The sequence below is a fragment of the Heloderma suspectum genome, chromosome 4 (genome assembly GCF_057233095.1).
Source record: "Heloderma suspectum isolate Gila_16-S chromosome 4, 16-S_ref, whole genome shotgun sequence".
NCBI classification, from domain to species: domain Eukaryota; kingdom Metazoa; phylum Chordata; class Lepidosauria; order Squamata; family Helodermatidae; genus Heloderma; species Heloderma suspectum.
In genome coordinates this window covers 219,809,260-219,823,017 of record NC_139461.1, presented here as the reverse complement: position 1 = coordinate 219,823,017, position 13,758 = coordinate 219,809,260, and the positions used below count along the sequence as shown (strand labels likewise).

Genomic DNA, 13,758 nt, shown 5'->3' with positions numbered 1-13,758 from the left:
CTCAGGCTGTTGATTTTGGTTGTCATGAAAAGGCAGCAAACTTGTTGGTTGTTGTTGTTATTTTTACTGCCATGGAGGTAGAAAGGTGTTTGTGGGATTTTCTGTATTAGCTGCCAAAATAGCTTGACCAGCCTTGGGTGCTATGCACCTTGACTTGGGCTGGGGGGCATTTATTGCTCCACCTTGGGCACAAAAATGTCTTGGGCCGGCCTCAGTTGGAGTGACTTGTGTTTTTGTTCTTTTAATTCCAAGTGCATATAGGGCTGATAGCATCCCAAAGGCTTCTGGATACTAAGGGTGACAACTCCATGGCCTCGGTGCCCAATCTACTTCACCTGTGTAGTGAAACAGCCTTGTTATAGTCTTCTGGACCTTTCACTTTTAGCCAATATCATGATTAGCCAGGAGATATTTAACTACTTGAATTGCATTTACACTATTCTAAACTGTTACAGTGGTGGTGTGGCCTGACATTTAAAATGAGTATTTTCTGTTATTTTTGCCTTCTATTCATTCTGTTGATGGAGTAAATTGATATATGCATCCCTGATACACGTAAAACTTGCTGCTAATTTCACTTTTGTATCTTACTGTGGACCAACTTACGTGTGTGTCTCTGAGGTGACAAAAAGACTTGTTACATTTGCCACCTCATGAGGGGAATTGCATATCTGAAATGACTCTTGGCATAGTATCAGATCACCTGATCACTGCTCAACCCTTCTCTGATAAGCTGCTGCAGCCACTAATAGGTAATAGACTTCAGAACAATCCATTTTGGTGCTGAAGACACTGAAACTATGAGAATAACACATTTCCTGCATACTGATGTTGAAATACCATTTTATCTTTGGATTTTGGAGCTGAAGCAGCAATTAGGCAGTTAGGTGATGAGTTATGGGGGTTCTTTGCAGAAGCTGAAGAAAGGCTTAATACAAATGTTCATAATCTTAAATATAAAGCTGAATAAACAATACAATTTTATTTCCTAGGAAAATGAAATTTGTGAAGTTCAGCTGACGAAAAAAGATGGACAGAGCCTCGGTATCACAATTGTTGGCTATTCAGGAGTTTCTGATACAGGTGAGCTGTTTGCTGGCTGATCAGCAAAGGAAGAGATACATTTGTGAAACTTACCTTGTTTGAGGTGGAAAATTAAATTGTTTTTAAAAAGTGTGTGTGTGTGTGTGAGAGAGAGAGAGAGAGAGAGAGAGACCTCTTTTCTCTCTTTGACCATGATTAATCTAGTATTTGCAGCCAATCCCCCTAATCTACTAGATGGCCCTTTTCTGTTACGTAACTGCAATTATCTTACCTTTGATTAAACCAAAATATGACTCTACTCTTTTTGTTGTATGAAAGATAACTTTTGCCCCAGAACCTTTGTGTTTTTGACAGAGAATGATCAGTGACTTTCCATCGTGGTAGGGGTTTTCAATTTTGATTTAAATCTTTTCCATATGCATTCTTACACAACTTTCCAAAACTAATCCCTTGGAAAAAGCATTATGATAGAAGCTGTGAACACAGGAACGCTGTTCAGGTGTTATGGCTAAACGGAATATGTGTGTGTAAGAAGCACAGGATTATGCATGGTGGCCTTCCCCCCATGTCCCCATTCCCATCCTCCCTATTCCTGACCTTGCCAGGTTGAGCAGTAATTTCTGAAGGTGGAGGTGGGGGTTCTGCTTGCATTCACTGGAATGCAAGTAGAACTCCATGCATGATCAGCGTTTATCAGGGTCCCCGATCACACAGGGATTCTGTTCAAGTAAACATGAGTGGAAGCGCCCTTCAGACTTACCTGCTCAGTGTAGGGGAAAGGTGGGGGCTGAGAGTGGGACCAGAGCATATGACTCCATTTACACATTTATGCACCCTGTTCAGGCCTAACACCTGAACAGGGCTAGAGTTTTAACTACTTGTTAATGTCTATTTGTGATTAACAGTGTGCAAAACCAACCGAGCCCTGTGGCACATTAAAGGCTAAGGTCGCAATTTTAGATGGCCATAGTGTGCGCAGAGGCAAAGTGTATGCCCATTTGAAACTGTTCTAAATGTTTTTTTGCTGCGGTTGTGAGTAGCTGGCAAGCTGCTTAAAAAAAACCCTTTAAACCTCTTAAGCTTGTAAAAAATAGCAACACTTTTCTAATAATATAAAAATATTGATTATTTCTTGAGGGTCTAAAAGAAAACAAGGTACTGCACAGTAGAAATACAGAATTAATAGGAACAACAAAAAATCTGCCTACATATTTGTAACCTAAAAGAGAAGGAGATAAGGGAAGACAATGGGAGAAGAGAGACTAAATTTAAAACCTTAGTTGGAAAAGGCTTGTTAAAATCATAGATTCCTGCATTGAGGAGGGAGGGGGTTGGACTCGAAGGTCTTATAGGCCCCTTCCAACCCTACTATTCTCTGATTCTATTATTCTAAAATAGGTGTCTTTGGGCACTTCTTAAAAGAGGGAGAGACTTAATCATATAAATATTTGGCAAATTCCAAAGACACTGGGCAGAGGCATGAGGCAACTGATGTAATTGCTACTTGGGGAACGTCGGATGTAGAAGAAGTATAAAGAACAATTAAAGAGGAAAGCTAAGCAGAAGTTGCACAGTACAAACATTTAAAAGTAAGGTATTAACATGAATATAATAAGGGAATGGAAGCTGGGGTGGGGGAGAGGAGAAACATTTTTTAATCAATTTTATTGTAAGTTTTAACCAAACCAAACAAAAAACATTAAAGAAATAAAAATAGACAAGATCATACTTACTGGCAAGGAAGATGAGCTGAGCCACAAAATGAAGAATAGATAAGGAAGGCTAACAAACAAGCCATTACACTGATCAGGCCTCGAAAAGGCAAAAGATGCTTTAGAAATATTAATAAAAAGATGACACAATTCTGAAAAGGCATAATTCAGCAATTAAAAAGATAAACCTATATTAAAAAATCACACCCAAGCTCCTGGAATGTATAGTATGACACAGTTAAAAATGCCACCAAGAGTTAAAGTAATAAAATAAACCACAGAAGAAAACATAAAACAGCAGTGGGGAGAAGAAACACAGTTTTAGAGAAATAAAATGTAAGAAAGGGCGAGGTCATCCAAGAAGAAACAGAAGCATGACAGGCAGAAAAATTAGCAATTAGTTATGAGTAAGACCTGGAACAGAAAAATAGAACTGTAAATCATTAGCGTAAATATGGTGATTCATACTAAAAGAATGTATGGGGGGTCCAAATGGGAACAGCAAAGGGCCTACCAGTACAGAACTCTAGGAGACCCTTTACATATTGAGGAAATAAAGCAAAGAAAACCGTTAATAGAAACATGATAAGGAATTAACCACTAAGAAGAGATGTAGAGAACAAATTAGTAAAAATAAGGCTGTTGAAAAAGACAGATCACAGAACAAATTTAAAGCGTTCATAAAAAGGTAAAGCATTAGATCTCCACCATGAGTATACCGCAGCTCAAGTCTAAGAATACAAATAGCAGATGGAAGGGGTAAAACCAAAGCTATGGTGGGAAAAGGTGTCATGAAGCAATTAAAAGAGGAACAATCCTCCCTTCCCAAAAAAGATGAAGAAAGAGCAGAGTTCAAGCAGAGGCAACAGTAACCAAAAGTAGGGATTGATGATCAGATATTGAAGTCCAATAGATCCCAATTTAGTCAGTATAAAAAACTTCAGTGAGATGTATATGGCATTTCTCCAGTTTATTGTATGAAAAACTGAAATTGTGTTAAGGTTCTTTGTTTGTTGTACAAAGTTACAAGTGTACAGGGGCAGTATATGCAGCCTGTAGCAATTCCTGTAAAATCCCTGATATCATGCAATTTGTTCTTCAGCTCAAAATTGTATGGACATAGGAATAAAAAAAACCCTAGCACCCTATCATAATTCATATGGCATCAACATAAAGTAGTTGTGTTATTAAACAAGCCTTTACTATGTCAGGCTAATTTACATCTCCCAATATCTTGGACTTGTGTTTAATTTCCCCCCACTCACTTTAACTGATTCCAGTACCATTTTAGTGAGGCCCTATAATATATTAATGAAAGAGTAGCTGAAACTCCATGGAATTATTGATCCCTTTATTACAGGAGAATACTTGGTATATGAAGTGGCATAGGTTAGAATATTTTTTAAAATGGACTTTTAAACATCCGTTTGAGATCTGTTGTGATCTCCAAAGCATCTAAACAATATAACTGGAGTACTTGTTCAGTAGGATGATGAGTGGCAGTAAGAATTTTGAGTCTCTCAAGATGTGTGCATGTTTCTCCTTTGCCTCTGCTGTTGCCTGGAATTTTTGGTTTAACACGTTTTTGTTGCAGTGTAAGCTTTCATGGCTAGTCCACTAGGACTCTTCTTTTTTTGCTACAGTTCCCCTCTCCCCGCCTAAGCCTGCAGTCCCATTCATACTTACCTGGTATTAGGCCCCACGGAATTCAGTGGGACATATTTCTGAGTAGAAAGGTGTAGGATTGCACAGTAAATTGATTACTATAAATGTATGGGTTCTAAATGTATGGGAACTAGAGATTAATAGTGTTCTTATTTTTTCCCTCTTAAAGTGGAATCTTCAGGGATTTTTGTTAAGAACATAATACCTGGCAGTGCTGCGGAACACAGTGGTCAGATAAAAGTCCATGACAAAATTATTGCTGTGAGTTGAATCTTATTTAGAGCATTTAACATTGCAAAATATTAAAGGTATAGATCTGAAAATGTCAGTATAAAATAATCTGTTCCAGAGGTGCCTTTCATTCACCTACATGATGGGAGTAATTTTTCTGTGATGTAAATCCTTCTTTCCATCAGGGTACTTTGTTCAAGACCTACCCCACTCAGTCCATCCATGTGATTTCATGATGTAGCCCTCACTCACATGAAATTGTATCACAAAAAAGTGACTTCCAGGTGGTTCTAGCTGTGTCTAAAAGGCATGCCTGTTGACCACAAGTTCACCACTGTGGAAAAATTAATGTGGTGTGATAGTAAATGATATACTTGGATCCTAACTTCCCTTCTATTAATTAAACAGATTCATAGAAAGGGACTTTATTGCTTCTCTCTGCAGTCCCCCATATCCCAGCCCCAAATCTGATCCCGAGGGGGGGTGTCTCTTGGGAATGGTATGGGGTATGGAGTTTGCTGCAATTGGAGGGGAGAGTTAATAGATATCTCCCCCCCCACACACACACACACACATTGAAGAAGAGAAATTTAGGATTCATACACTGGCCTGCATGTCACGGCTACCCAGAGCTTAAACAAATCCTAGGTAGCCAAGAACAAGCAGGAGCAAGCTAGTGTGCTGGCTCCCGCTGAGTTAAATAACATTCCATTCCTGGGTTGTTTATTGTGACATCCGAACCCAGAATTGGAGGTTGTTGTGGGAAGAACAACCTAGACATGTAACCCATGGTTTGTTCTTGAGTTACAAGTCTGAGTTGTTCCTTCCCCTACAACCTACAATTCTGGGTTTGGGTGTCATGATAAACAACCCAGGGATGGAGTGACCCTGGGTTGTTTAACCTAGTGGGACCAGGCGGGCAAGCAGGAGCCAGAACATTTAGTCACTCCCACTCATTGGCTGGGTTTGCATGATGACCATGGTGGCTTGTTAACTACACTGCACATGCCAGTCACAATCTAGTTTGTCACACAGATTACCATTTAAAACCACTTGTACATTTTTATCTATGTTAGGTTGATGGGATTAACATTCAGAATTATACCAATCAAGAAGTTGTGGAAGCCTTGCGCAATACAGGACCAGTTGTGCATCTGGCATTGCTTCGAAAGAAACCACTGCATGCTGCTGTGTCTTCAGAACGAGGTCTAGACAGAGGTAAAGGTCTTCTTTCACTATACCTACATTCTTTTCTAGTGAAAGCAAACAATTTTACTGAGCACCTTGATATTTTCTATTAAGAGTTGGTTTGCAGTCTTACTTAATTATTTACAAGACTGGTTAATTCTGCAGAACGTGATCATGTTCTGAAAATTGCAAATATGCATCATAGTTTTCTCCCCACACCGTTCCCCATCACTCTTCTGAGTACATGATAAAAGGCTGCCTTAGAAAAACTGTGGTCAGTACAGATAATGACAATATAGTTTTATTTTATTTAAACTGAATCCTACGGGGAAGAGAGATGTAATGTTGGGGGTAACAATGGACGTAGGCGCATGCACTGCAACGGAGGGAACAGCTCTGATAGCGCCCAATAATAGTCTTCAGACACACGTAGGAAGAAAGCCAGACTATGAAGCACATGGTCTTCAATGTCTATATACTAATGCCCAGAGTATGGAAAACAAACAGAACGAACTTGAACTCTTAATACAAGAGGGAAATTATGACCTGATAGGTATAACTGAGACTTGGTGGGATGACTCTCATGACTGGAATACAGCAATTGAAGGATATAACTTGTTCAAAAAGAACAGGAGGAACAGAAAGGGAGGTGGGGTTGCACTGTATGTGAAAAATACATATCTCTTCACAGAAATACAGGAGGAGGAGCTTGGTAGCCCCATCGAGAGCATCTGGGTTGAAATAAATGGAGCAAAGAATAAAAGGAACCTGGTGGTCGGAGTCTACTACCGGCCACCCAATCAAGGAGAAGACAAGGATGAAACTTTTGAAAAGCAAATAGCCAATGTTTTCAGGAAGCATGATGTAGTAGTAATGGGGGACTTCAATTTCCCCAATATTTGTTGGGAGACAAATTCTGCAAAACATGGCCCCTCCAGGAAATTCCTGACTTGTGTGGCGGATAACTTCCTCCTACAGAAAGTAGAGGAAGGAACTAGAGGATCAGCTATCCTTGACTTGATCCTAACCAACAGAGATGACTTAGTGGATAAAGTAGCAGTTACAGGAACTCTGGGGGAAAGCGACCATGTTGTACTTGAGTTCTTGGTTCTAAGGGAAGCAAAAGCTGAGTGTAGTCAAACGCGTACCCTGGATTTTAGGAAAGCTGATCTTAATAAACTCAGAACAATGATCAGTAAGGTCCCATGGCAAGTGACGCTAACGAGAAAAGGAGTCCAAGATGGGTGGGAGCTTTTAAAAAAGGAAATTCTCAAGGCACAATCACAAACAATTCCAACAAGAAGAAAAGGTGGAAGACAACAGAAGAAGCCAATGTGGCTTCACAAAAAGCTTAGGGATGACCTGAAAACAAAAAAGGACACATATAGGAAGTGGAAAGAAGGCCAAGTAACAAAGGAAGAGTACAGGCAGATAGCACAGAATTGCGGGGATGGTGTCAGGAAGGCTAAAGCTGAGAATGAGCTGAGGTTAGCAAGGGATGCTAAGAACAACAAAAAGGCTTTCTTCAGCTACGTGCATAGTAAAAGGCAGAGGAAAGAAATGGTGGTTCAGCTATTAAATAAGGATGGCAAAACGATAACAGATGACAAAGAAAAGGCAGAGGTGCTCAAAGCCATTCTGGTTTTAAACTGCTGGTTTTAGCATGATGGCGTACTAAAAAGGTAAAATCTAGGTTGTTCTCAGGGTAAATTTGACCATTTTAATGCTTCATAGTAGCTCCGTAGTGCTAAAAAGCATCAAATTTAGCTTAAGAATAAACTACATTTTCCCTTTTAGCACACCATAGAGGTTTGCTGCTGAATTTTGGAGGCAAACTGTCATTTTTTCCCTCTGGTGCCTTGCAGACTGTGGCCCATGGAGGGGGGGGATTGTTGGAGGGGGAAATGGCCCCTGGGGCCCCCAGTGTTGCCCACTGCTGGTGTATAGGATTGCAGCCAAAGAGTGTTATTTACCTTATTTTTAGTTATTGTATTTTGTGTAATGGTATTTTATTAAATATTGTTGTATGCTACTTTATAGAAGGGCAGGGTAAAAATAGGGGGAAGTTGTTGTGAAAAGAGGTTGTTGTTGCTTTTTGGAATCCTACATGGAGCTTTGATTTTTCTTTCTGAATGATAAACTATAGGTGAAATCCAATGTTGCACAAGTCAACTTCTGCTTGTACAACAGGATTTTCCCCTCCTCTGCAGTTCCCTCAACTCTCTGGAGCAAATTCTAAGGGTGCATGGAGGGATGCGGGGAGAAGGGGGAATTGCTTCCTCTACCAGGGCCTACCTTTTACACAGATGGAAGCCATTCTGTCAGCAGGAGGGATTAATTGGACAACTCTCTGGAATACTCCAATTTCTAATATTTTCGTGAACTGTCATTTTTAATAACTCCTTGAAGGAGTAGAAAATCCCATCTCCTTACTTTATGTGTTGACTGAGGACAAAGGGCTTGTTAATAGTGTATTTGGGAAGGCGTAATCCACATTAAGTGATTATGTGGAAAGTTCAGTTTCATATCATAGGGCATTTCTACAAGAGGCTTTTATTGCACGCTCATGATTGGTCATTCACAGAAGTTTGCAGGTCCTTTACATGATGTTATCAACCTCCAGGGCATCTCCTGAACTTTCTGACCTTTCTCCTGCTTTTGAAAAGATCAGGAATAATGTGGCAATAAATTTTAATCTGTGTGTAATTGCACATTTCTGCTAAACCACAGTGCCATCTAGTGGCTGTATAATGAAACACGTAGAACTTTCAGACAAAGGAAGTCCCCGAAAAAAACCTCCGTGTCAGCCAGTGTAAGATGCCGATCTGGATTCTTTGCGAGATTAAGAAGCAGAAACCCTGGTAAGTTGCAGGGTAAAAAGCCTGGTGTGGAGAAGCCCATAAAATCAGATATGCTCTGGAGTGAAAGGAAGTGTTGAATGCTATTCTCTGATTGCATAACTAACGGACAGCTTTTGGAACACTTACAGTGCAGCCAAACATGCCAACTTTAAACTTGACTGGTGCTGTGGAGACTGAAACTAACTTAGATAGTGAGGATGAGGAGCCTCAAGACCGTAAAGACAACTCTGAAAATAAATGGAAGCAAAAACTACAAACAGTTGGTAAGTTGGACATTATTAGAAGAGACAACTTTTTAATTATAATTCTGCTGCATTGTTAAAGTATGTTGACTTTCCCTACATAAAGATTTTACTACTTAGGTTATATCCCTTTTGATTTCTAACGGTATCATATGAATAAAATTCTGGTAGCCTGTCCCTTAAATAACAGTAAGATGAATGACTGTCAAGTAGCCTTAATTTTGCCAGCAGCTTGTTTTGATCCGATCCAGCGGAGCAATGTCTTGTGTTGGAGGTGATTTAGTCATACCTTGAGTAGACCTACTGAAATAAATGGGGCTTGAGTTAGTCATGACTAAAGTAAGTCCCATTGATTTCAATTAGTCTAATCTAGGAAGGACTAAGTCTGGATACAACCCTGGGCTTATTGCTTTTAAAGCTTCAAAATTTGCCAGGCAGGTAGTGGAGCACACAATTCTGACACACAATTCATCAGGACGAAGTATCATAGAATAGTAGTAGGGTTGGAAGGGGGCTATATACCATCGAGTCCAACCCCCAAGTAGATAATATCTTAGAAAGCTTGGCATATCCTGCTTGTTTTATTTATTTCATTTCTATCCTGCCCTTCTTTACAAAGAGCCTAGAGTGGCTAACAACGTACGTAAGACACAATACAACACACAGACACCATTAAAACCATAATCCTAAAATCAAATATATAGTGAAATACAATAATAGCTCACTTCTCACTACCCCTGCTTTCTGCTCCAGCTGCAGCTGCAGCTTCTGGACTGTCTTCAAGGGAAGCCCTCGCTATTGGATTAGTGAATTGCTATAGTCCAATCAGGATATTATCAGTGCATGGGCTACTATTGCCAAGTTAACCTGGTCCAGGAACAGCTGTAGCTGGTGAACCAGCCATAGCTGGCCACAAGCATTCCTCACCACTGAAGTCATCTTGACCTGCAGTGACAGCTTATACAATCATAGAATAGTAGGGTTGGAAGGGGCCTACAAGGCCATCAAATGCAACCCCCTGCTCAATGCAGGAATCCAAGTCAGAGCATCCCTGACAGATGGCTGTCCAGCCTCATCTTGAATGCCTCCAGTGTGGTAGAGCCCACGACCTCCCTAGGGAATTGGTTCCATTGTCGTATTGCTCTAACAGTCAGGACATTTCTCCTGATGTTCAGCCGGAATCTGGCTTCCTGTAACTTGAGCTCATTATTCCGTGTCCTGCATTCTGGGATGATCGAGAAGAGGTGCTGGCCTTCCCGTCTGTGACAAACTTTCAAGTACTTGAAGAGCGCTATCATATCTCCCCTCCGTCTTCTCTTCTCAAGGCTAAACATGCCCAGTTCTTTCAGACTCTCCTCATAGGGCTTTGTTTCCAGTCCGCCGATCATCTTTGTTGCCCTCCTCTGAACCAGCTTGTCTGCATCCTTCTTAAAGCGCGGTGCCCAGAACTGGACACAGTACTCCATATGAGGCCTAACCAGTGCTGAGTAGAGGGGAACTAGTACTTCCTGGGATTTGGAAGCTATGCTTCTATGAATGCATCCCAAAATAGCATTTGCCTTTTTTGCAGCCACATCACATTGTTGGCTCATATTCAGCTTGTGATCGACAACAATTCCAAGATCCTTCTTGCTTGTAGTGTTGTTGAGCCACGTATCGCCCATCTTGCAACTGTGCATTTGGTTTCTTTTTCCTAGGTGCAGAACTTGGCATTTATCCCTATTAAATGTCATTCTGTTGTTTTCTGCCCAGCGCTCCAGTCTATCAAGATCACTTTGAATTGTGTTTCTGTCTTCCAAAGTATTAGCTATTCTGCCCAATTTTGTGTCATCTGCAAATTTGATCAGCATTCCCTGCACCTCCTCCTCCAAGTCATTAATAAAAATGTTGAAGAGGACTGGGCCCAGGACTGAAAGGTTGTCACAGAAAGGAGGGCCAGGATCTCTTCTCGATCATCCCAGAATGCAGGACACAGAATAATGGGCTCAAGTTACTGGAAGCCAGATTCCAGCTGAACATCAGGAGAAACGTCCTGACTGTTAGAGCAATACGACAATGGAACCAATTCCCTAGGGAGGTAGTGGGCTCTCCCACACTGGAGGCATTCAAGATGAGGCTGGACAGCCATCTGTCAGGGATGCTCTGAGTTGGATTCCTGCATTGAGCAGGGGGTTGGGCTCGATGGTCTTGTAGGCCCCTTCCAACCCTACTATTCTATGATTCTCCCCTCTGCCCACTTTGCCTTGCTGTTTTCCTATCTCTCCCAGCTTCTAGCTTTGCTATTGCTCTCCTTCTACCTCTTTACCTTGCTGTTTCCCCCCTCCCAGCTTTTAGCCTTGCTCTTTCTCTCCCCTTTACCCCTTTGCCTTGCTGTTTCCCCTCCCTCCCAGGCTCTAGCCTCACTATTTCTCTTCACTTGGCCACCTCTTTAGCTCACTTTTGACTCGCTAGACCCCCACATCAGCCATTATGTGACTAGCCACCTCCATGGGAGCCATTTTGTGGTGGTGCCCACAGCAGTTTCTCAAATTCCTTAATGTGCTCATGGGTCCAAAAATTTGGGGATCCCTGGGCTAATCTGTTAGGACTATTTAGCCATGATGGTGAAATAATCTGCTGCGGTGAAGTAACTTTTTATTAGATAATGTTCCAGAACGGTTTTACTTTAACGACTTCTCCTTCAAATGGCTTAATTGAAAGGACTGTCAGTGAAGGCAGCCTAAATGCTTAAAATAAAAGGTTCCCTTTGAATAGATCATAGAATCATAGAGTTGGAAGGGACCTTGAAGATCATCTAGTCGAACCCCCTGCTCAGTGAACGCTCTGCATTCCAGGATGCAGCTGCAGCATCCCTGACAGATGGCCATCCAGCCTTTGCTTAAATACCTCCAGTGAAGGAGGACTCCACTGCAAAACAATCCTCACTTTTAGGAAGTTTCTCCTAACGTTTAGTCGAAATCTGTTTCCCTGCAACCTCCAACCACTGGTTCTAGTACTGCCCTCTGGAGCAACTAAGAACATCTGCCCCCATTTTCTGCATGAGAGCCCTTCAGGTATTTTAAGGCAGCTATCATGTCTTTCCTTACTCTTCTCCAGGCTTAAAATACCCAGCTCTTTCCACTATTCCTCACAGGGCTTGTTTTCCTGACCCCTCACCGTTTTGGTTGCTCTTCTTTGGAAACTCTTTCAGTGCCAGTTTGCAGTTCAATTGACACATTATGCTGCAGTCTTAGAAATGTAAGCATTCTTATTCCATACCCCATGTTGCAGTTGGCAAGTTGTGATGACTTTGAATGATATCAGTTTTCACCATATCTGGGCATTCACAGACTAATGAGAAAGATTTTAAAACAAAATAAGTCATCTGTGGCATGCAGTTCTACATTCATAGGCTTGTCATTTTGTAAAATTCTATTTTATTACAGAAAGGTAAAACCCAATTTAAGATACAGGAATGTAGAAGAGTGTTTTCACACTGGTAAATACACTGATCTACCTTTCTTGCTTGAGAGCTAAAAGCAGTCATTTCATTTCAAACATGGTTGATACTAAAACTCTGTCTATAAAAGTTCACCCTGGAGCAGAATTTAATGGCCAAATTAAATTTCAAAAATAGGTACTTATATTGGAAATGCTGACAGGCACTAAATTATAATAGCACTAAAGTAAAACACCACTAATTTAATGCCCTGTCTAAACTCTGGAAACGCCTTTCAAACTTAATGTAAAAAGCGTGTTTTATAAAATGTATTATTTCTCTAGGTCTAACGGTGCTAAACTTTCATTCAAATTACTGTTTCCTGAAGAGATTTGGAACAATGTTGTGGGATAACAGCTACAACCATATTTAAGTAGGGGTGCAATCCATGAACTATATTTGAACATGATGTGTGCATAGGACCCTTAAATGTGTCCTAGCAGATTAGCAAGACTTGAGCACCAGTATGATGTGTTTGGCTACAGTGTTGGGTTCGGCTGTAGGAAAACTCAGTTTCAGTTCAGAGTAAATTCATACTTTATGGCAGTGAGTTTGTTTGCTGGATTTCAAACTTTAGTGTAAGCGCACGGGAGCCAGTCTCTATCAGTGTGGGTAAAAGTGTGGCTTTAACCCTTCCCCCACTGTGGTCCTGATGGGAGGCCCACACCTTCAATCTATAGTGCCAGATATAGTGCCAGTGATCTTTTTGCTTTATTAAATGGATTGCTGTCTGGCACTAGCAGTTGCAGGGATCGGGACCGCAGTCTGGGGGAAGATTTAACACCCCCCATACCCCACACCGGGGTCCCAATCTGAATTCGGGGGACCCCATGCATATACTACAGTTAAAAAAAAATAACAAAAGCAATGTCCGCTTTAGCTCTAACTTTCTCCTTTTAGGGAGAATGATTCAGTCATTTTTGCATTATGTATCTATATTCAACCTATTTTCAGTCTAGTCTGACCTGCTGATGGAGCAGAGATGTCATTAGTGCCCTAGTGGATGATCTGTATCTGGAGGTTCACAAGGTGAATAGACATCTCATCAGACTTTTGATATCCTAGGTAATACCATTATTTCAGACCAGACTGAACATCTGGCTGAAGTGTCATGGCAGGCCAGGTATTCCAGTGGTTCAAATCATTTCTGTTCAGCACTGTGCAGATTGCCTTGTAGTACCTCTTAATGCTCAGTGTTATGGCTAGTGCAATTTCCAGCTGCACTGGCTGCCAGTCCATTTCTGGGCCCGATTCAAAGTGCTGGTGTTAACATTCAAAGCCCTTAACGGCTTGGGGCCAGGTTACCTGAAGGATCGCCTCCTCCCATATGTGCCTGC

The 13,758-nt window shown here is 41.2% G+C and overlaps 1 protein-coding gene across 12 annotated transcripts in view; it reads left to right on the top strand.

The window, feature by feature from the left end:
• PATJ (PATJ crumbs cell polarity complex component) overlaps positions 1 to 13,758 on the top strand; it is a 236,099-nt gene that overhangs the window by 22,324 nt on the left and 200,017 nt on the right. For all 12 annotated transcript variants that reach the window (XM_084852343.1, XM_084852349.1, XM_084852348.1 and 9 more), the window contains 4 exons: positions 993 to 1,083; positions 4,591 to 4,682; positions 5,729 to 5,870; positions 8,830 to 8,964. In XM_084852343.1, the coding sequence (XP_084708469.1) occupies positions 993 to 1,083; positions 4,591 to 4,682; positions 5,729 to 5,870; positions 8,830 to 8,964 (460 nt within the window). The remainder of the gene's footprint in view (positions 1 to 992; positions 1,084 to 4,590; positions 4,683 to 5,728; positions 5,871 to 8,829; positions 8,965 to 13,758) is intronic.